Source organism: Micromys minutus, assembly GCF_963924665.1.
Source record: "Micromys minutus genome assembly, chromosome: 27".
Classification (NCBI taxonomy): Eukaryota; Metazoa; Chordata; class Mammalia; order Rodentia; family Muridae; genus Micromys; species Micromys minutus.
The window spans coordinates 40,476,771-40,499,457 of NC_137962.1; the positions used below are offsets into that span (position 1 = coordinate 40,476,771).

Here is a 22,687-nt window from a genome sequence, read left to right on the forward strand (position 1 = left end):
GGCCTGTCTGTGTCATGTTCCATGGAAGCATCCGGAGCTCAGAATGTAAGATCAGCATGTTGAGATTCCCCTGCTGCAGTAGGCAGACATGTTCCAGGACAGTCCCAGTGTGAGCCCCGAGCCCTGAAAATGAGCATGAGCTTGTGTTGGAGAAAGGGAGCCCTTCCGCCAACGCCTTGCCACCCACTTGTGCAGCACATCGGCTGCTGACGCTGCGCACCACCAGCAGCTCAGGCAGGGAGGCAGCAGTGCTGAAGAGCCTAAGCCCAAGTGCCCTGGGCACAGATGGCAATCCTGACTAAGGTCACAGTTAGATCTTGCACTGGATGGGGGTCGGTCACTGGTTCTTGTAGGTCCTTTATGTCTGAGAATACCTCTGTGGAGGGCAGTGGCTGAATGACCTGAGCCCTTGTCATTGTGTGTTCAGTGATTCGGGTTGTTTGTGTGTGCTTTCCTCGTCCCTGAGTTGCTGACTGTGCCTTTCATCTCCAGGGCCTTTGCCAAGAGGCAGCAGCAGCTGACCGCCATGAAGGTCCTACAGAGGAACTGTGCTGCGTACCTCAGGCTGCGCAACTGGCAGTGGTGGAGGCTCTTCACCAAGGTGGGTTCTCATGGGCAACTCAGCCTCCTCCCGCTGTGCTGGGCTCGCTGCCCACATCGCAAGCCTTTCCTGTAGCTCCATAGCCTACTGGTCCTGTCCAGAGTATCCAGAGTAGGTAAGGGCTTGCCTTGTCTACATTGTCCCCATGTCAGAGACACTAGCCTCTGGTGCTCCATGGCAGCTAGCTGCTCAAAACTTCTACTGTGTACCCCATCTTTAAAAGTGCCGTTTGCAAGTTGGGCATGGTGGCATACGCTTTAATCTCAGCCCTCAGGAGGCAGAGGCAGGTGGCTGTCTGTGTCTACATAGTGAATTAGGACAGCTAGACTACATAGATCCTGGTGAAAAAGATTCCTTTGCAACTTGTTTGTCAGTTTCAGTTTATAATGTATAACGGATGTTAAATGCCAAAGAGCATTGGGAAGATCATAACACTTCAGTCACGGGCCCTTCCCTCTGAACCAGTGCCATGCTTCTGTATTTATTCTCACTTGCAGTAAGTCTCAGCTGTGTAAACTGTGTGCCCTCCTACGTAGCCAAGCTCTGACTTGTGTACATAGTCCTGTATTTTGCACGTTGTATTTAGAATTCCTACCCACATCCGTTTTTTAGGAACTACTCCCTAAAGGGTAGATGGAACATTCCTGAGTCCTGAGCCTATAAACAGTGCTGTCAGGGACATCCCAAGCACATGTAGACATGGTTTCTTTAAACAGTGCTGTCAGGGACATCCTATGCACATGTAGACATGGTTTCTTTAAACAGTGCTGTCAGGGACATCCCATGCACATTAGACATGGTTTCTTTGCAGCGCAATTAAGTGAGTCAGAGGCCTATAGCATGTTGTACCAGGCTGACTTCTAGGAAGCTTGTACCCCCTCCCCAGATAGCAGGTCTGGTTGCCTCTCATCTCCAGAGCCTACATTCCAGAGGCGAGGGAGCCTCTAGAGTGGGCACTGCCTTAACTCTGCCTCTGTCTTCTCTCCCAGGTCAAGCCCCTTCTGAACTCAATAAGGCAAGAAGATGAGCTGTTAGCCAAGGAGGCGGAACTGACAAAGGTTCGAGAGAAGCATCTGGCTGCAGAGAACAGGCTGACCGAGATGGAGACTATGCAGTCTCAGGTAAGGTGTAGGTCTCCACCCTGCCATCCCAGCTGCTCTCGGTGCTGCCCCCTCCTGGCCGCTGGCAGGCCGGCTGGTTTGCAGCTTAGAAAACATTTGCAGTCCAGTGGGAGAGCAGTAGTCAGCTGTGAGCCTGAGCCATGTGCACCCACCCTGGAGCTGCTTGAGGGGTACACACCAGCTCTCTGTTGCCGAGACAGTGCACCTAGATAAGTAACTAAAAGGGGATGAAGCGATTGGGCCTGTGGTCACTGGCCCCTGCTGAGGTGGAATGCCGTGACTGCGTGTGGTGGAGCAGAGTGACTCACTTCTTTGTGCCAAGAAAGCAGAGGGAAAGAAGGAGACAGGGCCTCAACATTCCCTATAAGGGCATGCACCATGACCCCACTTCTAAAATTCTCATCAGGTGACAGTGCCAGCCACTGGCAACCAAGCCTTTTGTGCCTGCCTTGGGGGGACATTTCTTATCTGGACCGTGAGGAGGCCGCAGGGAACTTAGTCTTTGTACATGTTTTTTGCAGCTGATGGCAGAGAAGTTGCAGCTTCAGGAGCAGCTGCAGGCAGAAACAGAGCTGTGCGCCGAGGCTGAGGAGCTCCGAGCCCGTCTGACAGCGAAGAAGCAGGAGCTGGAGGAGATCTGCCACGACCTGGAGGCCAGGGTGGAGGAGGAGGAGGAGCGCTGCCAGTACCTGCAGGCAGAGAAGAAAAAGATGCAGCAGAACATCCAGGTACCATCCACACCTGCCGGGCGGGGCGGGGCTGGGGGCTGTGAGTGGGGCAGCTGTGCGCAACCAGCCAGTGCCATAAGATAGGTGCACAGATTCAGTTGTCATGTCCACCTGGGCGTCTCACATCTCCATGAGCCTTATTGAACATCAAGGCCACCTAGTTCTCTCTGTGGTCCTTCCTCCATCAGCCTCAGCACGGGACTCTCTGTGGCATGTTGGCTCAAGCAACCCTGAGAACAGTGTGATGCTATGTCAGTCATGTGCCCCAGTTCTCATGCAGGTTTGCTGAGTAGGGGCCAGACGTGTGTGTGTGTATGTGTGAGTGTGTGGCTTGAGTGTGTGTGTCTCCTGCCCTTCTCACATCTCCTCTTCGTTTAGGAACTGGAGGAGCAGCTAGAGGAGGAGGAGAGTGCCCGGCAGAAGCTGCAGCTTGAGAAGGTGACCACCGAGGCCAAGCTGAAGAAACTGGAGGAGGACCAGATCATCTTGGAGGACCAAAACTGCAAACTGGCCAAGGTGGGGCCTGGTGTTCCATGCAGTCATGGATAAGGTAGGGCAGTGCGAGGCCAAGACATGCCTACCTGCCCGTTCACCTGCAGTGCCAGGGCACACAAGGCCTCTGGGTACCAGTACCATGTACAAAAGGGTTTTCTCATGAACAAGGAGGCTGGGGCAGAGGCTTGCCATTTCTCCTTGGTGAAGGTCTGTACCAGCTTTCAGGATTGAGGAAACACCAGATGGCAGCCTCTTAATAGGGTTAGGGGTGGGACCTTGTCCTTTCCTAAGCTAGTTGACACCAAGAAGTCTTTCTTAACCTGACCCCTGAGGTCTTGGATTCCTACATTTGTAGTGTCTAAGGATATGTATTTACCCAGAAGTCTCAGGTTAGTGAGTGACCTACCAGTCACCTCTTTGAATCAGTAAATCCTTATGAACTTGGCCAAGTCTTTCAGGCCCTGCCTTACCCTTGATCCATCCATTTCCTTTAGGAGAGCTAAAGTCTGTGCTCAGCCCACCCTAAACTCTGACACTCCTCCTCCACTTGCAGGAGAAGAAGCTTCTGGAGGATAGAGTGGCTGAATTCACTACCAACCTCATGGAAGAGGAGGAGAAGTCCAAGAGCCTGGCCAAGCTCAAGAACAAGCACGAGGCAATGATCACCGACCTGGAAGGTGAGGCTCGCTGGCATGATTGTCCTGTCCACCCATGTGCCCCTCCTAGGCCAGCCAGGCTCGCCCAGGGTGGGGCATCACCTTAAGCAAGGCCATCAGGCTTTTGGGACACTATCTGTCTCTCCTGGGAGTCGACTGCAGACCCATTGCTGCATGGATGGTTGCCTGTGTGAGGAGTGATAAGCGTGGGGCTTTGATATGGCATGTGCTAGGCACAGCCATTTTAGAAACTGTTGAACTTTTGACAGCTGTGAAGGGAGAAGGAAGGCGACACAAACTCCAGGTGCTGTGTTGCCATGGGGACACAGGCCTTGGTGGCTTACGGGGCTCTGCATCTCAGAGTTGGAAGTGGGCATGCCCATGTGCCCTACGAGTGCACAGTGTTTGGTTCTATACAAGTCATTAATTAAGACTCTGTCCCTTCCCGGCAGAGCGCCTCCGTAGGGAGGAGAAGCAAAGGCAGGAGCTGGAGAAGACCCGCCGCAAGCTGGAGGGAGACTCCACAGACCTCAGCGACCAGATTGCCGAGCTCCAGGCGCAGATCGCAGAGCTCAAGATGCAGCTGGCAAAGAAGGAGGAGGAGTTGCAGGCTGCCCTGGCCAGGTGAGGCTCTGTCCCTAGCCGGTGTCGCATGTGCAGTGGCTTCCCGTCCTGTTCTTGGTGCTGCAGTAAGCTGTGAGCATGCTCTTTGCTTTCGTCTCAGAGCCCATGACAGGATACTTCTGATCCATACACAGTGTGTTCCGGAGTGTTTAGTCGTCACAAAAGCTATCTACAGCCATTCTCTGTATCCTCCCTCCCTTCCTATTCTGTGGTTTACAGCAGGATTGACCAGAAAGTTGACATTTTTTACACATGCCCCGCCCCCACATGTACAGCCCTTCCCTCCCTCTGTCTGCCACTATCATGATACCGTGGTCCCAGCTGACTTTTAACAGCTGAGTGATGTATATTCATAGCACACACATCCACCTGACCTATGCTGGTTTATTTCTTTGTATCTTTCCAGTAAACATTTGAATTTTTATGTATTTAAGGCAGTCTTAAGGAAATGAAATAATTCTGTTGTCTAGTTCTTAATTGGTATTTCTTTTTAATATACATTTAGTTTTTTTTATTGGATAGTTTATGTCTTTACATTTCAGATGTTATCCCCTTTCCCAGTTCCTCCCCCTCCCATCCCTCCTTCTCCTTCTTCTATGAGGATGCCCCGCCTCCACTCCCATCTCAACACCCTGGCATGCCCCTACACTGGGGAAACGAGCCTTCACAGGACCAAGGTTTCTCCTCTTACTGATGCCAGACAATGCCATCCTCTGCTATATATGTGGCTGGAGACATGGGTCCCCCATGTGTGTTCTTCGGTTGTTGTATCAGTAAGGCTCTGGCAGAGCCTCTCAGGAGACATCCATATCCAGCATTTCTTGGTATCCGCAATAGTGACTGGGTTTGGTGGCTGCATATGGGATGGATCCCCAGGTGGGGCAGTCTCTGGACAGCCTTTCCATTTTAAAACTTTTTATGTGTGTGTCTGTCCCCTTGGGAGCTAGAAGAAGGCCTCAGAGCTCCTGGAACTGGAGTTAGAGGCAGTTGTGAGCCACCATGTGGTTCCTGGGAATTGAACTCGGGTCCTCTGGAAGAGCAGCCAGTGCTCTTCTAAACCACTGAGCCGTCTCTCGCAGCTCCACATGGTATTGCTCTGAACATCCTGGGTGGCTCAGCTTTGCTAGGGTTGATCCTCAGTCCCTGCCTGCCACATGGTGCTCTGGCTGCACTTCCTCAGGCTCTTCTGCACACTGCTGTTGCTAGGTGGTGAGAGCGGCCTCACACTGGTATCGCTGGTCTCTTTGGCAGAGTGGAAGAAGAAGCAGCTCAGAAGAATATGGCCCTGAAGAAGATTCGAGAACTGGAAACTCAGATCTCTGAGCTCCAGGAAGACCTGGAGTCTGAGCGAGCCTCCAGGAATAAAGCAGAGAAGCAGAAACGCGATCTTGGAGAAGAGCTGGAGGCACTGAAGACGGAGCTGGAGGACACGCTGGACTCCACAGCTGCCCAGCAGGAGCTGAGGTGCCGCAGGGAGATGGTGCAGCTGGGGAGGCCCGACTGAATGGACCAGGGAGCTTGTGTGCTGCTCGGTCCTCAGCAGCTTCTTCACTGAGTGGAGTCCGTGGCAGAACATAGTGGGACGGAATGGAGCACAGGGCTGAGTGAGAAGTCCGCAGTGTGCATGGTAGATGGGGCCTGAGGATGGACGATGACCAGGGAGGGAGGCCAGTGGTAGGGATCTGTGGGAGTCTGGGTGTGGCACACACCTGTCATCCAGCACTGGGGAAATGAGGCACAAAGGTCAGGAGTTCAGGTCATGCTTGGCTACAAAGTTAGTTTAAAGCCAGCATGGACTACATAAGAACTTGTCTTAAAATACGAGGAGGGAGGGAGGGGGGGAGAGAGAGAGAGAGAGAGAGAGAGAGAGAGAGAGAGAGAGAGAGAGAGAGAGAGAGAGAGAGATGTTGCCCTTTAGGCCTCCACAGTCGGAGATGAGACAAGAGACAATCTAGGTATGTTGCTTTGAGTCTCGTGGTGTTTTCTGTCCAGGTCGAAACGTGAGCAGGAAGTGAGCATCCTGAAGAAGACTCTTGAGGATGAGGCCAAGACCCATGAGGCCCAGATCCAGGAGATGAGGCAGAAGCACTCACAAGCGGTGGAGGAGCTGGCTGAACAGTTGGAGCAGACTAAGCGGGTATGGGAACTCTGGGAGAGGCGGGCTGTGTCTGGAGAAGGCCCAGATGGGCCGAGAGCAGAGCAGGTGCCGCTTCCCACCTGACGCTGGGCCCCAGCTTCGTCAGAATGACATGGGCAAATAATTTCCGCCATGCCTCAGTTTTTCTGCCAGTAAAGGATGGTGGCTGCTTTGTCTTTTGATTGTCTGAGGTTGAATTGATCATACTGTCAAGCATCTGAACAGTTAATGTTCTATTAACCTGACCTCAAGGAACTGCCATGACCTTCACCCTGAGCCTCAGCGGGCCCCAGTGGTTTCTCCTGAGTCCTTCCTTACACACTCCAGCAAACATTCGGCTGGCATCTAACTGGGAAACCCTGATGTCCATCCAGACAGTTGGTAGCTGGCAGCTCCTTCTGAACAAATTCTGTCTCTTTGGCCTCCAGCACATGTTCCTGTCGGCGGCTAGACAGTGCCTTCTGTGTGGCAGTCTAGAACATTCAGAAGCACACCTCACCCCACCTCCACCAGTACTGTGCGATTGATCAGATTTTTTAGTCTTTTTACCCAGTATGCCTTTGCACTGGCCCAGGACTCTATGACCTGTGACCCTTGACCTTGTGAAACGTACTCAGTGCTGTCTGGACTGGGCTTTGATGAGCTGCACTTTCTTAGTTTTGTTTTTGAGATAGGGTTTCACTGTGTAACCTTGGCTATTCTAGAACCTACTACATAGACCAGGTTGGCCTTGAGCTCACAGGGATCCACCTGCCTTTGCTTCCCGAGTGCTAGGACTGAAGGCACAAACCACCTCACCTGACACCTTCATAGGTTTTGGAAGGATGTCATGTTATTGCTTTGAACATCGCATATCAAGTCTAGGAGCAGTTTTCCTTGTATTATGAATGTAAAATCCCTACAGATGACCCATGAAACTTCATATACTAGAATGTCCCTCCATTCAGAGAGGGAAGGATTGTAGTGTTCTTTCATACCTACCCTTAGGATCCGAGAAAAGTGTCACCTAGGCTCTTTAGCCCAGGCTCTTGAGTCCTTGGACCCAGAGTCCTCACATCTTAAACAACTTTAGAAAGCCCAGGCACATACATACCAAACACCAGGTCCTCACTACACCCTTGCCTCCTCCAGGTAAAAGCGACCCTTGAGAAGGCGAAGCAGACCCTGGAGAATGAGCGGGGAGAGCTGGCCAATGAGGTGAAGGCCTTGCTGCAGGGCAAGGGCGACTCGGAGCACAAGCGCAAGAAGGTGGAGGCGCAGCTGCAGGAACTGCAGGTCAAGTTCAGCGAGGGAGAGCGTGTACGGACCGAGCTGGCTGACAAGGTCACCAAGCTGCAGGTGAGGCTTCTGCTGGACCCAGGCTAGGGGTGTGCTGCCTCATACGTGTGTTTCTTCATTCTGGCTTCTCAACCAGAACCCCATGGTTCGGCTCAAGAGTGGTCCAGCTTTGCAGGAGCAGTTCTGAGCACCCACAGTCATTGCCTCTCTTCCCTACCCAGGTTGAACTGGACAGTGTGACTGGTCTCCTTAACCAGTCAGACAGCAAGTCCAGCAAGCTTACAAAGGACTTCTCTGCACTGGAGTCCCAGCTTCAGGACACACAGGTGAGGACACTGCCCCAAGAGCCTTAGCTGCCACACCCATGCTCCTAGCTTGCAGACAGATCTGATAACACACCCTTTCCTCATCCTCTGTCGGGTTTGGGGTGCTCCTGCACCTCCTGAGCAACCCCTCTGCCTTCTTGAGTAGGAGCTGCTCCAGGAGGAAAACCGGCAGAAGCTGAGCCTGAGCACCAAGCTCAAGCAGATGGAGGATGAGAAGAACTCCTTCCGAGAGCAGCTGGAGGAGGAGGAGGAGGCCAAGCGCAACTTGGAGAAGCAGATCGCCACCCTCCACGCCCAGGTGTGGTCCCTCCCTCCACGCTCAGGTGTGGTCCTCCTGGGAAGAGGGAGGAGATTGAAGACTGTCCGAAACTGGGTTGACCCCTTGGTCCCCTTTATGGTGCATCAGGCTCCTCCTAGGCTGTCCTGGAGAATGGTGCGTTCAAACTGGGTGCCAGTGTGGGTGTTTGCTTCACTTCCTTGTCCCTCCCAGGTGACCGACATGAAGAAGAAGATGGAGGATGGTGTAGGGTGCCTGGAGACCGCAGAGGAGGCGAAGCGGAAGCTTCAGAAGGACCTGGAAGGCCTGAGCCAGCGGCTTGAGGAGAAGGTGGCAGCCTACGATAAGTTGGAGAAGACCAAGACTCGGCTGCAGCAGGAGCTGGACGACCTACTGGTCGACCTGGACCACCAGCGGCAGAGTGTCTCCAACCTGGAAAAGAAGCAGAAGAAATTTGACCAGGTGTGGCCTCCCTGCCACCTCCTTATGTCCTCTCCCCTCCCCTCAGCAGAGCAGTGGGGTGGGCACAGCCAGGCCCCCAGTCTGCAGCTTTGTGAGGGGCCCAGGGAGAAAGTAACCAGAAGAGGATTTCGGAGCAGGTTTTAGAGATGGCCAGTCCTTCTTCCCCCATGGGGCTGCGGATACTCGGGCCAGATGGAGTAATAGAATAAAACATCCTGGTCAACACGTGGTAGACAGACCCAGTCCCCACACCGATTTAAAACCCTATTTTACACTTAGTTATTTAGTGTGTGTGCATGTGCCACAGTGCACGTCCTTAGGTCAGAGGACAGCTTGCACAGGTCCATCTTCTGTCATTTATCTGCAGAGCCATCTGGCCCATGTTTTTCCAGGTAACGTTTCTTTGTACATAGCCACACTCACTTGCATGGTGCCGCTGGCTCTTAGCGGGGCACGTGGCAGAGCTGAGTGGCTGCTGCGAGAGGCCGCACAGTCTACAACCGCCAAGTCATGTTCTTTATGAGAGGCCCAGTCTGTGGAGATGGAAAGTGGGCAGAGAGACGAGGAAGGCGAGGAATAGTGGGCCCACACAGAACAGGCACAGTGGGCGCAGCCATCGTTGGAGAAGGACCACGCATGGGGTTTAAGCTTTTAAACACATCTTTTCAAGAGTCTGGGCATCCTCATTGGGTAACATAAATGAGAGAGTCAAGCAGAGAGACTGCAGATATTCAGCTGTTCAGAGATGTTACTGCTCTTCTAGAGGACCTGAGCTCCATTCCTCTATGGAGTCTAACTCACTCTCCAGGCTTCTCGCACCGCACATGCACATATATGTGTACGTGCACATCTGTGTATGCGTATTTGTGCACCCACAGATGAAAATCTTTAAAATTTAAGCAGAGATCAAAGTACAGTGCTAGAAGAGTCCTTGTTCTCTCTGGGAGCCAGCAAATTGCTGGGTGACACCCTGGGAGCCAGTGAGCCTGGTAGCAGCCTTGGGCCTGTTGGTGTGGGTCTGGCTGTAGGGCACCAGTGCTCTTCAGTCTCGGCCTCATAGTAAGACTTCTTTCCCCAGCTCCTAGCCGAGGAGAAGACCATCTCGGCCAAGTATGCCGAGGAGCGTGACCGAGCTGAGGCTGAGGCCCGCGAGAAGGAGACAAAGGCACTATCACTGGCCCGGGCGCTTGAGGAGGCCATGGAGCAGAAGGCAGAGCTGGAGCGGCTCAACAAGCAGTTCCGCACGGAGATGGAGGATCTCATGAGCTCCAAGGATGACGTGGGCAAGAGTGTGAGTGCTGGCTGGGCTGGCGTCCTGGGTTCAGGGGAGCCCGGGTGTGCGGTCTGAGCTCAGGGCCTCTCGCTGTCTGTGTCTTTAACTAACTTGGGCGCTCTGCTAGGTCCATGAGCTGGAGAAGTCCAAGAGGGCCTTGGAGCAGCAGGTAGAGGAGATGAAGACCCAGCTGGAGGAGCTGGAGGATGAGCTGCAGGCCACTGAGGATGCCAAGCTCCGTCTGGAGGTGAACCTGCAGGCCATGAAGGCCCAGTTTGAGCGGGATCTTCAGGGCAGGGACGAGCAGAGCGAGGAGAAGAAGAAGCAGCTGGTCAGACAGGTGTGTGTGGCTTTCTCACTGATCTGTCTCTCTCTGCAACCCCTGGGCCTCGGAGGGTCTCCTGGACCGTCTTCCGCTGCCTCCTTTCTCAGTCCTCTGTCTTAGGGCTCAGTGACTCACTTTGTACTTTGTCCCTGGTGGCCCCACGGATACCCTAGAACTTTCCTGAGCTCATCTGAACTCAGCGCTTGGCAGTGAGCGCTATGCATGAGCCCCGCCTTTTGAGCTGCCGGTGTTCCTCAGGTTCGGGAGATGGAGGCAGAGCTGGAGGATGAGAGGAAGCAACGCTCCATGGCCATGGCGGCACGGAAGAAACTAGAGATGGATCTGAAGGACCTGGAGGCACACATCGACACAGCCAACAAGAACCGGGAGGAGGCCATCAAACAGCTGCGGAAGCTGCAGGTGAGGCACAGATGAAGGCTGGGGGAGGCTGGGAGGCAGGGCCTGCCCCACCGTGAGCCTGTCTGGGAGCCCCTAACCTGCCTCACATGTGATACTCAGGCCCAAGGGACACAGTAACAAGAGGGGACTGAGTACATTAAACCAGGAAGAAGGTAGCTGGACAGGCAGAGTCAGGGATGGTGGCCACTTAAACTCAGGTTTCAAGAAGAGACCAGGTACCAGAGTGTTCAGTGATGGCTGGTCTAAGCTGATGGCTCTGAGAAGTGGCTCTGAGCTTGAGGCACATGCTTGGGGGGCAGTTTTTACTCACCAGTGATTAGAGACTAACATTAATTAAAAACAACTCTTGGGTGGCTATTCATGCCTAGTGTACCAGCAGTAGGAAAGATGAAACGTCACACGGGCAAGGTTGTGAGGTGTAGAAGGCCAGCTTGCTGTGGCATTTTTTTAGAGATGCACGTAACAGGAGTCACACTCTGCCTGTGAGAATACCATCTTGAGATTTGTCTGCAAAGGAAAAAGGATCTTCAGATCAGCAGGCAGGGGACAGAGGGGACCGAGATTTCTACTTTGTTGTTGCCTTACCTGGCAGGAAGCATACATACTGTCTTTTCCCTGGTCTCCCCTGGTCACTGACTGTACGTCATGGCTGCCATTGGATGGTGCTGCTGGCATCAGCTGCATGCCAATAGGAAGTTAGAATAGGCGTAGAGCAGGTCAGCGTTGGGACGTGGTCCCTAAGGGGTGGAGGCCCAGAGCAGGAAGTAGTTGGTGATGCTGATGTCCCCTTTACACAGGCCCAGATGAAGGACTGCATGCGGGAGCTGGATGACACACGCGCCTCCCGGGAGGAGATCCTAGCACAGGCCAAGGAGAATGAGAAGAAGCTCAAGAGCATGGAGGCCGAGATGATTCAACTGCAGGAGGTGGGCCAGCTGGGGATGCAGGGCCGTGACTCTGGCCAGCAATTGGCAGCCTGGGGCCTTGTCAGTAGGCGTCAGCAGGGAGGGAAGGGCAGAAAGAAACTGAGCAGCCTCCAGGAGGGAGTTACTAGTGGGGTCCATCTAGAGCTTTATCCTCTAGCTGCACTTGGGTGTGGTGTGTGTGTTCTTGTATGTGCAAGTCTGTAATGGGGAAGAGGATGAGATGCAGCCTTCAACATGGCAACAGACCGCCTCTTACATGAACGAACCTGTGACCCCTGAGGCCCCAGTTAATTTCATGAACCAGCGCCGTGTGGATTATGAGTCTATCAATTGCGTAGGGCAAGGCGGGGCCTGGGTGCCCCCTGGGCTGCTGTTTAGTTACACATGAAGTGCGTGGTAGGGAGGGGTAGAGTGGTGTTTCCACGTCTGGTGGACTTCCCACAAAGGGCCATCGCTGGTTTCTGACGTGCTCAGTCGGATCCTGTGCCCTGGCATGGCTCTTCTCTTCTGCTGGGTCTGGGGTGATTTCCTCTATAATTCCCTCACGCATGGCGCTCTAGAGGTTTCCAGAGCCCATCTGCTGCCCTTGGTGGGCACAGAGCCTGCTTCATAAACCTCAGTATCTTCTCTGACCATAATGCAGAGGGAGCAGCACCTCAGGTTTGTCTCCGCCGTGCTCCCCGTTAGACTTGGTGTTTCCTGTTTATAGCTCTGGCTCCTGGCTTGACTCCAAGTTCTTAGACATAGGGGCTTTATAAACACATGCCTGAACCATGCCCTAGGGTGGACTTAACCCTGTGAGCCAGAGGAGTTCCTGGGAAAGGGCTGTATGGAGGAACGGAGGAATGTGCTAAGGGTACAGAGAGGATGTGTGTGGGCTGCTGACATTGAAGACTGTTGGTCCCAGCGGGTCATGTTCTGGTGTCTTTGTGACAGGAACTGGCAGCCGCTGAGCGTGCTAAGCGCCAGGCCCAACAAGAACGGGATGAGCTGGCTGATGAGATAGCCAACAGCAGTGGCAAAGGGTAAGCCAGACGGAGGAAGCACGGGGGAGCTGGGAGGACCTCAGTTGTGCAAACACTCACTTCTCCGGGTCCTCCCCAGGGCCCTGGCATTGGAGGAGAAGCGGCGACTTGAGGCCCGCATCGCCCAGCTAGAGGAGGAGCTGGAGGAAGAACAGGGTAACACCGAGCTGATCAACGACAGGCTGAAGAAGGCCAACCTGCAGGTGAGTGCCAGCACAGCAGCGGCCTTGCTGGCTGGGCTCCAGCCTCTGACCGAGCTCCTTGTGGTGAAGCAGGCCATGGCGGGCAGAGGTGGGATGGCTGCTCTGCTTGTGTCTGACCCCGTGAAGGCCTGTGTCTCTGAAGTCTCGGGAAGTTTCTGGGACCTGTTCATGGGCAGATCCCCTTCCGAGAGAGCCGAGACGTTTGCTGGTCCTAGGGGTTGAGAAGGGAGAGTCCTGCGTGCTCCTGCAGCTAGGAGCCAGCCTTCCTTGAGGTCACCATATTCCCTTTCTGCAGATCGACCAGATAAACACCGACCTGAACCTGGAACGCAGCCATGCACAGAAGAACGAGAACGCGCGGCAGCAGCTGGAACGCCAGAACAAGGAGCTCAAGGCCAAGCTGCAGGAGATGGAGAGCGCTGTCAAGTCCAAATACAAGGCCTCCATCGCTGCCCTGGAGGCCAAGATTGCACAGCTGGAGGAACAGCTGGACAACGAGACCAAGTAGGTGTCCAACCCAGACTGAGGGCACGGTGTTGGGTCAGGAACCGGTTCTGTCTTCCAGGCCCCACAAGCATCTTCATTTGCTCTGAGCAGTTGGTGGAGTTTGAACGGAAACCCATAGCTCACACCTAGAATTTGGAGCTTTGTGGGCTGCTTGTAGTGAGAGATCCTGTCTAGTTGTTTTCCGGTTCAGCAGAACTGAAACCTGGAGGTAATGGGATCATTCTGGGTCCCAAGCCTCAGTTTCTCCATAGATGAGCTTTCTTCATGGGTCTCATGGGTCAGGCCAGGTGCCGTCCTGAGACAGCAGCTACTGAGTGTCCAGGAAAGACTACACCTTAGCCACCACACTCCAGTTGCCATCTTGCTGCCTGTGTAATCTGGAGAGTGCCCCCTCTCAGTCACCATTTCTGTCCTGCCCAGGGAGCGCCAGGCGGCCTCCAAGCAGGTGCGCAGGACGGAGAAGAGGCTGAAGGATGTGCTGCTGCAAGTGGAGGACGAGCGGAGGAGTGCGGAGCAGTTCAAGGACCAGGTCTGTGCTCGGGCAGCGCCTTGCTTCTGGGTGGGCTGCCCTCAGCGTCTCACCGGCGGCCCTGGCGCCTGTTTCTGCAGGCCGACAAGGCATCCACCCGCCTGAAGCAGCTTAAGCGGCAGCTAGAGGAGGCGGAAGAGGAGGCCCAGCGGGCCAATGCCTCGCGCCGGAAGCTGCAGCGCGAACTGGAGGACGCCACAGAGACTGCCGATGCTATGAACCGAGAGGTCAGCTCCCTGAAGAACAAACTGAGGTGAGCCGGCTTCCATCCCCTGAATACCCCCTACTCAGCCCAGTTCTCAGCACATTCGGGGTGCAATGACCGAGATCGTCCTCCCCAGTGGGCCCTTTGGGGTGTCTTCCTCTGGGACCTAGGCTCTCAGTGAACTGCAGATTCTTGGTCTATCTTAATGGTCTGTCTTGCCTGATGTTCAAACCTGCTGCTGGTGCCCCCGTGCTGGGGTGTTTGAGTCGGTTGTAAGAGGCCTTCTGGCCCGAGCCTGCTCTGAGTCTGCACTCCTGGGAGAAATGCTGGCGTCACCGTGCAGCATGTAGGAAAGCTTGGTTCTTGTGTTGAAATGGCGGTCACTGGTCTCCCTCCAAGCAGAGGCCGCAATGCTTTTTAAAGCATTAGACTTTCCTGAGAATTTCATCTGTGTTTTTTTTTTTAACATGATCAGAGGAGGCCCCCAACTCCTCTGTGAAAACTTGTTCCTCGAACTTCTGGGTCCACTTGTTTTTGTTTTGTGGTGCTGGGATGGAACTCGGGGTCCTACATGCGTTAGGCAGACTCACGTTGCCCACTTGTGAGGCTTGAGCTCAGGTGCCTGGTGCAGAAGGCAGCTCCATCTGCTTCCACCAGCGCCCTCTGCTGGTGCTTTGTAGTAAAGGCTTGCAATTGCTCTGATGGTCCACTTCCTCTGGCAGGAGTGACCCCTGGCCTCTTCCCCTCTAAAGACCACTTTGAAATCTATGTACTGGGCTGCCCGTTTCTCTTTATTTGAGCCCCACTGACCCTCTGCCTCTGCCCACAGGCGTGGGGACCTGCCATTTGTTGTGACCCGCCGAATTGTCCGGAAAGGCACCGGCGAATGCTCAGATGAGGAAGTCGATGGGAAAGCAGATGGGGCTGATGCCAAGGCGGCGGAATAGGAACTTCTCCTGCTACTCAAGATGGATGGACAGACGGCTCCGCATCCCTTCCCCCAGCCCTCCACACCCCTGCCTTGAGACTGTTCTGCCCGTGACCCTCTCTTGCCAGGCCTTCCTGAGGCATTGGCTTCCTCTGCTGCAGCCCTGTCAGTCTTCCATACCCTTTGAGAATCTGATACCAAAGAGTCCAGGCTGGCTCAGGCCCACAAGGTCTTGCCCCACTTACCTGAAAGCACGGGCAGTGGGCAAGAAGGGCCGCCATAGGAGTGGCACAAGAGTTTTCTATGAATCTATTTTTTCTTCAGATAAAGGTTTTGATAGCTCAGGCCCTCTAGAAGTGTTACCTTCCCCCGCCTTTGCTGCCAGTTCCTCCCCGCTCCTTCCTCTGCTCTTGGCAATCACACACGGTAACCTCACACTTGCCCTACGGCCCCCTTCCCTGGGCCCTTCCTGGTATAGAAGGAGCAGTCCGGGGCTTTCGTCTCTGTGCTGGGTGCAGAACATGGGGCACTCGGGAAATCCCCCCACTCCCTTCCGAGTAGCAGTGGTGCCTCTGCTCCTTCGACTGTAAAATATCTCAAGTGCAATGCCCCTCCCCTCCCTTGCCGAGGGCAGACTGTCCTGGCACTGGGGCAAACCAGACAGGGCATCAGGGCCACTCTAGAAAGGCAAACAGCCTTCCAGTGGCTTCTCCCAGCACTCTAGGGGACCAAATATATTTAATGGTTAAGGGACTTGCAGGGCCTGGCAGCCAGAATATCCAAGGGCCGGGACCCACTGTGCGCTCTTGTGCCTCTCCTGGGACTGGGGCCAAGGGTGGCTGAGCTGCACTACCCACTCTACAGCTTCAGGTCTGCCTTCCACACGGATGCTTTTGAAAGACAAAAAAAAAAAGTTTATTTTTTTTCCTTCTTGTAGTAAGTGCTCTGGTTCCGGGTGTTTTTTACAGCCTCGCTCCTGGAACCATGTTTAGAAGAGAGTAGCCTGCCCCACAATGGTCTACACTGGTCGCCGAGTTCCCCTGTGCGCCTCACTGTTTTGTAAATGCTGTGATTAGATTCCCTTAATGGCAAGAAGGCTTTTTTTTTTTTTTTTTTTTTTTTTTTAAAAAGGAAAAACAGTCAAATCATGAAGCTACATATGGTAGAAAAGCTCTGAATTCAGGTCCCAGTTGCTGTCACAAAGGAGTGAGTGGGACCCGCACCCTTTTTTTTTTTTAATATAATACAAGTGCCTTAGCTTGTGTTGCGGCTGTCACCACCTGTCACCACTACAGTCAGCTGGTTTACAGATGTTTCCACTGAGCGTCACAATAAAGACTACCATGTCCTGCTTTCTGGTGTCTGGGTGTCTGTCCACAGCAGGAGGAGGCCTGGGGGAGCCGGCTGGGTCAGCTGACACAAGAGACCACACTTGACTCTCCTTAGGTAGCAGGCTGAGAGGGCTCCAAGACGTCCTGGGCAGTGGTAGGGGCTCACAGCCCTAGAATCAAGAGCCTTCTCCCTCCTCGAAGGCTAAGAGGCTGGGTAGCCATGGGTCCAGGGCTGGTTCAGGTAGGCATCTCCTTCCCCAGGCTGGGCTCATTTTTCTCCTCTAGGAGGAAGGTTCTGGAGATGTTGCAGTTCTAGAGGCAGAAAGTGAGGAGGAGTTGGGTGGTGAGCAGAAGCCTGGGGAGGGCGCAGTGTGCACAGCCGAACACTGCTGTCAGCAGTGGTGGATGGAGCCCCGTGGTGAAGGTGTCAGACCAACGCGGTGCTGGGGGGAAATTGGAAGGCCTGGGAGACAGACTCGGTCTGACTCAGTTCTGATGGTCACACCCTCAGGGCAGCCTGCATCCTGCTAGATTTACACCCCCTAATCTTCACTGTTCTCATTACCTGATTGTCCCTAGGGTGCCTCTGCACCCTACATTATTCCTATTAATTCATAGCACTGGGCTCAGAATCTCCTCCACCCTGTGCGTCTTAGCAAGAAAGGGGCTCCAGCCTTCGGCTGTAACCGACTGCAGTGCTGATTTTTCTTATCAAGTCTTGTGAGGAAGATTTTGGGGTATGAACTGTTCTGGCTGTAGCAGTAACTGACAAAGTTAGGGTAGTATGCACGTGTGTGCGTGCATGGGTGCGTGCGTGCGTGTGTGTGTGTGTGTGTGTGTGTGTGTGTGTGTGTGTGTGTGTACATTTCTGGTCTCCATGGAGGTCAGAAGAGGGCATCAGATCCCTGAAACTAGAGTTAGAGGCAGCTGTGAGCCACTACATGGATGCTGAGACTCGAACTTGAGTCTTGCAAGAGCAGCCAGTGCTCTTAACTTGAGCCATGGCTCTCCCCTCTGAGAATCCATTCTTATGGCTACTGCAGACCTGTTGCCTCAGAGAATCTGGATCCAGGATGCCACCAGCCCTCCAGAGGATTCAGGTGCATGCCAGGCTCCCAGAGCCAGGTGTGGGAGCTGCAGAGATGTCCAGTCTGAAAGATGGAGGTGGACATCTTTGCTTGAACTTTCACGGGTGCTTCATTTTCCTCCCGAGTAAAATGAGTGGCTTCCTAAAACTTCCTAGATCAGCCTCTATTGGTTCTGCCTTTCCTAGGTTACTGTAGCATTACCACACACCAGATCGATTACAACAGAGAGCTACTCTCAAGTTCAAAGCTGAGAGTTATCCTCAGGAGAATGTCCTGGGTCCACATATCCCATGGCTTAGACCAGCCCCACTCCAGGAGCTCTTTTGTGTTCACATGGCTTGCTTTCCCCGTCTTTAAAATATTTTTAAGGATAAGAAGGATGTTTTATTCATTAATGTCTTGTCTGTGTGTATACCTGGTGGTCAGAAGAGGGCATCAGACTCCTGCCTGAACTGGAGTCACATGCTTGTGAGCGCCAGCCCTCTGTAAGACAAGTACTCTGAGCTACTGAGTTTTCAGCCCTGAAAATGTTAAAAGTTAATCTGTTTCTCCTCTCCCCCTTTCTGTGTATACATGTGTGTACACATGAGCCCCCTTCCCCTGTGTGTGTACCCATAAAGCATCTGTAGGTCAGAGGACAACTTGGAGGATCAGAGTCCCAGGGATCAAATTTAAACCTTTAAACTTGGCAGCAAGTACCTGTGCTCACTGAGCCATCTTGTCAGCCCCTTCTGTGGGTCTCTTAAAAGGACACTTGGCATTGGATTTAAGGCCCACACAAGTGTTCCCAGATTCTTGGTTTACAGGCTCTGCCAGGATCCCATTGCAGCCTCCATCCCGTTATAACGGCCAGGCGCTATGAATTTCAAGGCCATGCTGTGGCTTGACGGTGACATCAGCCAACCCTCTTTAGTGACTGAGGAGTGTGGTCATGCTGCAGAACTGTCTAGTGGAGTGACTCCCCACCCTCTCTTTCCTCCTGTTTTGAGAGTCTGCTGAACTTGAACTTGGATCCTCTCTCTGGTTAAAGCTCACCAGCACCATCCTCATCCTCAACGCTCAACAGTTGAGGTGAACTCCAGCCTCTTGGGTTGATAACTCATCCTGTTTGAAATAAGAATCCCATAGCTGCCGTGTTCGCTCGCCCAATGAGTCTGATGCTCCTGACCATTATATGTGCATCAACCCGAGGGCAGCGTTATCTGCGTGGCATCAGGAAAGTCCGGTAATGATGATTTAGGTCCTGCCATTTTTATACTTCGCTCTAAACCCCGAAGCTGACACATTTGGAGACATGGCCTACCATCCAAGCAGACAGGACACTTCTCTAAACGAGGCTGGTGGCCCAGGCTGCCGTGGCTAGGAGCAATGGCTGCCCTTCCCGCTCCCAGACGTCACGCAGGATTGTCAAAGAGGGTTATGTTTTCTTTCCTGTGTTGTGCATTCCTGGCAGGTTAGTCTGGAGTGACCGTTTAAGTACTTTAGAAGCCCCGCGTCAATGCTCAGTTGGGAGGTCCCTGTCCCCTTCTGCAATCTCAGAGAGGTGGATGACCCTTCTGGGGCAGCCAGTGGAGTATCCACAGAAGCATTCAGCTTGTCTGCTCCAGTGTGTGCTGGAATGGGCGTGAGATCCTTTGGCTGCGGATCCCTTCACTATCCACTAGATGGTGCTGCGTTCTGTTTGACTTGCTCCTCAGGCTCAGGGTTGTTTCCCAGTGGCTGTCATTGCCAAAGATCAGGCTGAGATGTCAGTCCCTGTGCCAGGGTGGACATCCTGGGAGACTTTCTTTGGATGCTACCAGTCAAGCGGAGGTGTTGTGTAGCAGCTCTTCAGATGTCAGGACGTCTCTAGGGTTCAAGATCTCTATGTTCTAACCTTCAAGTGAGTCCCATCCAGGCAGCTGGAAGGAGACCATTTTCTGATCTATTCCACGCTCTGATTAGAAGGTTCCCATCATTATCCACTGCTCATATGGGAATTTATCTGGTTCTGCACCTTGAAGTAGCTTTGTTTGGCTGTTGAGCTAATATTAGTGTCAAATATTAAATTCTGGTAAAGGAGGGAAGACTTGATGGAAGGGAAATTATAGAAAAAAAAAAGACCTCAAAATAACTATAAGTAAAAAGGGGGATTATGGGTGTCACATGTCAGAATGTTTCAGTTTGAATCTTGGCTCCGCCTTCTGGTTGTCTGGCAGGGATTAAGTCTGGCTCCTGAGACGCAGACAGCGCAAAGAGCTCTCATCTCATCCTCCGTTTGAGCATCAACTCTGTTTCGGGTGCTATGGGGGAAACTGAGGGCCCAGTAGTGGGGCGATTTGCCAAGGGTTCCAGACTAATCAGCTGGACCACAGGCTTACACCCCCCCTGACTCTTGATATCAGTATGTGGGGGATGGAGGCAGAAGCTGTCCTGGGTGTCTAGACAGGCAAGGACACAAGGTGTGGGGACTAAGAGGGACACATTGCCAAACATTATCCCCAAAGTCATATCAGCTCTGTAATCCTACGATCACATGGGTGTGTGTGTGTGAGAGGGGGGGGGCGTTGGGGGGAGAGACTGACTGTGAAGTACAGGCTAACTCTCACAGCCTTTTCTTTTTCTTTTTTCTTTTCTTTCTTTCTTTCTTTTCTTTTCTTTTTTTTTTTTAGACAGTGTCTCCCTAGAAATCCCAGTTTCTGGCTCTAAACCTTTTCATCTCAGCTTCCGGAGTGCTGGGGTTCTAGGGTTGTACCACCAGTGTGGCTTTTAAAATCACACTTAGTGCTCCAGTCTCAGAGTAAACGGGCCAGCGTTGAGCTCCACTCTGCCCACCAGGAACCTGTGTTTTCGGGTGATGACCCCCAGAGGCCACTGCCCACCTGTGGGATGGAGTTGGAGTCTCTACAGGGGAAGTCAGCTGCCATGGTCGAAGGGGAGACGAAGGGGCAGAGGGAGCAGAAGTGTCTCACAGGCTCAGTCACAGCAAAGACATGAAGGTGGTCACTGAAGCAGGATGGACTTGAAGGTGTATGACAGAATCAGGGGATGGTTGGGAGGGAGGGAGGGGCTTGCAGCAGGCTTGATGCCTGGAGGGATGAATAAAGGTGCTTCAACTTGACCCTGGGTGGTCATCAAGGACCCCTTAGAAGGAGCAAGCTGTCTTCTCTCCCTCCCTGCCTGCCCTGAGGATGCCCTGAGATCATCCAAAGGGGTGGGGAGGACTTTGCTCAGGCTCTAGCTGGGGAGAACAGGGCTCCTATCAGGGCTGCGCAGCTGGCCAGGCCAGGGCAGGGCAGTCCTTCCTGGAACGGTCCCAGCCAAGAGGTCCCCCATGCCCACATTAGCACGCGGCTGCAGCACAGAACCAGGTCAGTGGCAAGGCTTTACTGAGGGGCCAAAGGATGGAGACTGGGACTTTCCTTGCATATGAACTTCTCTGCCTGGGGGTGGGGAGTGAGGGAGTAGCACACATAAAACAAGAATGACAGAACAGGGGAGACCTCATCTCACAAAAGCAAAGACTTAATGGACCTTCTGAGAAGACATTGAGAAACTCTCCCCTTTATTGCTCCTGCAGGAACTGGAGTTCTCTGTCCTGCCCTTGACAGAGCTCCAAAGAGGTGGGGAGAGCCAGGCAAGTCTTGGTTAAATGAACCCTGTGGTAGTTAACCCTGTTGTGGAGTGCCGAACCAAACGTGCCTTGGTGTACCAAGTGTGCATGAAGAGCTGGGCAGGACAAAATGATGGTGACAGTAGAAGAGGGACAGACACACTTGTAAAGGCCCTGTCATCTTATCTGGTGACTTGGGGGTAATTTGCAGGCTTCTCACTGTTTCTGCCAGGCCTTTGTGTGCCTGGAAAGAAAATACCATCAGAAACAATTCTTTCTTTTGCTCACACACACCACACCAGTGGGATGGAATTACTTGCAGCTTTCTGCCTAGGAAGTTTCTTTTTATTTTATTATTTTTTATTTTGATTTTTTGCATTATTTACTTTGGGTTTTTTGTTTGTTTGTTTGTTTTTGTTTCTACCAAAGTTTATTACAATGTACAACAACAGGCTCTGGGATAACACTTTGTTCATCCTAACTATTAGAGAACAGCTGGAATGTGCTGGCAGAGATGCTATGGCAGGGAATCCAGATGTTTACAGGATAACACTTCATTCTACTTGTTACGGCAGAGATGCTATAGCAGGGGATCCAGATGTTTAAATGGGAACGGAAGAGGAGGGTCACCATCACTTCAGATGTGAGGAACAGCTTACTTTTGCCAGACTTCTTAATTCCACCTGTGGCCAGGGCTTTTAGCTTCTGAGTTTCTTCTGTTCCTCCTTTTGTTTCTGCTTCAGAGTCTTATCTTCCTCGTCCATTTCCTTGGCCTGCTTCTTGGGCTGTTTCAGGGGCTTCTCTTGCCACCTTGGCGGCCCGACATGGCGCCTCCCGTCCCTTCCTTTTTTTTTTTTTTTTTAGTATTTTTCATTTTTATTTAGTTTTTATTTGTTTTGTTTTTGTTTTTAGAAATAGAGTCTCACCGTGTAGCCCTGGCTAGCCTGCAATGTGTTCGGTCGACCAGGCTGGCTTTAAACTTCCGGAGATCCACGTGCCTCTGCTTCCAGAGTGCTTCAATTAAAGACACGTGCTGCCACACCAGCCTAGACTTAATTTTCAAATGTGTGTGTGTGAGTGTGTGTGTGCGCGTGCGTGCGTGCGAGTGTGTGTGTGTGTGTGTGTGTGTGTGTAAGCCAGAGGAAAACTTGTGGGAGTGAGCTCCATCTTTCTACTGTGAGGGTCTGGGATTGAACTCTGCTCCTCGGCCTTAGCCACAAGCACCCTTTCCTACTGTGACATTTTGCCAGACCTCTAGACAGATCTTGAGGAAGTGATCCGAAATGCGGACAAGGTTCTACTAAAGGAGAAGGCTCTTTGCGCTACTGTCTACATAAAGGACTGGCTGTGGCCTGCGGTTCAGTGGTTAGGGATGGCAGATGGGCAGCCCAGAGCAAGCACAGGAACAGAGACAGGAAGTGGCAGGAAGGAGTGGGAGGGCCTTGGGAGAGCCCTGGGCACTGATGAACTTGCACCTTGAAGGGCACAGGCATTGCTGCAGATGGGACGCTGCGCTCAAACAGGAGGAGTTCCTGCTGGATTGTTTAAGGGATCCAGGCTTAGTCAAGGGGGAGCATGGCTCAGAATGGTTTGGGTTCACATGCTAACACTTGTATGAAAACTGGGGATG

The 22,687-nt window shown here is 52.9% G+C and overlaps 1 protein-coding gene and 1 pseudogene across 2 annotated transcripts in view; one reads left to right on the forward strand and one right to left on the reverse strand.

The window, feature by feature from the left end:
• The window catches only part of MYH9 (myosin heavy chain 9), a 78,706-nt gene extending 62,538 nt beyond the window's left edge, over positions 1–16,168 (forward strand). The window contains exons 20-41 of the mRNA XM_080939143.1: positions 493–601; positions 1,591–1,722; positions 2,244–2,450; positions 2,829–2,966; positions 3,499–3,622; positions 4,054–4,225; positions 5,477–5,689; positions 6,218–6,362; positions 7,494–7,700; positions 7,862–7,966; positions 8,112–8,264; positions 8,457–8,705; positions 9,784–9,996; positions 10,106–10,318; positions 10,562–10,723; positions 11,521–11,649; positions 12,586–12,674; positions 12,754–12,877; positions 13,173–13,381; positions 13,805–13,913; positions 13,994–14,166; positions 14,948–16,168. Of these exons, the coding sequence (XP_080795269.1) occupies positions 493–601; positions 1,591–1,722; positions 2,244–2,450; positions 2,829–2,966; positions 3,499–3,622; positions 4,054–4,225; positions 5,477–5,689; positions 6,218–6,362; positions 7,494–7,700; positions 7,862–7,966; positions 8,112–8,264; positions 8,457–8,705; positions 9,784–9,996; positions 10,106–10,318; positions 10,562–10,723; positions 11,521–11,649; positions 12,586–12,674; positions 12,754–12,877; positions 13,173–13,381; positions 13,805–13,913; positions 13,994–14,166; positions 14,948–15,065 (3,493 nt within the window). The 3' untranslated portion in view covers positions 15,066–16,168. The remainder of the gene's footprint in view (positions 1–492; positions 602–1,590; positions 1,723–2,243; positions 2,451–2,828; positions 2,967–3,498; positions 3,623–4,053; positions 4,226–5,476; positions 5,690–6,217; positions 6,363–7,493; positions 7,701–7,861; positions 7,967–8,111; positions 8,265–8,456; positions 8,706–9,783; positions 9,997–10,105; positions 10,319–10,561; positions 10,724–11,520; positions 11,650–12,585; positions 12,675–12,753; positions 12,878–13,172; positions 13,382–13,804; positions 13,914–13,993; positions 14,167–14,947) is intronic.
• A 446-nt stretch (positions 16,169–16,614) lies between these two features.
• On the reverse strand, positions 16,615–21,883 carry LOC308438388 (translation machinery-associated protein 7-like; annotated as a pseudogene). Its single transcript has 2 exons — positions 21,628–21,883; positions 16,615–16,689 (listed from the first exon to the last, which is right to left on the reverse strand). The product of its transcript is annotated as a translation machinery-associated protein 7-like (transcript).
• Between the last annotated feature and the right edge of the window lie 804 nt (positions 21,884–22,687).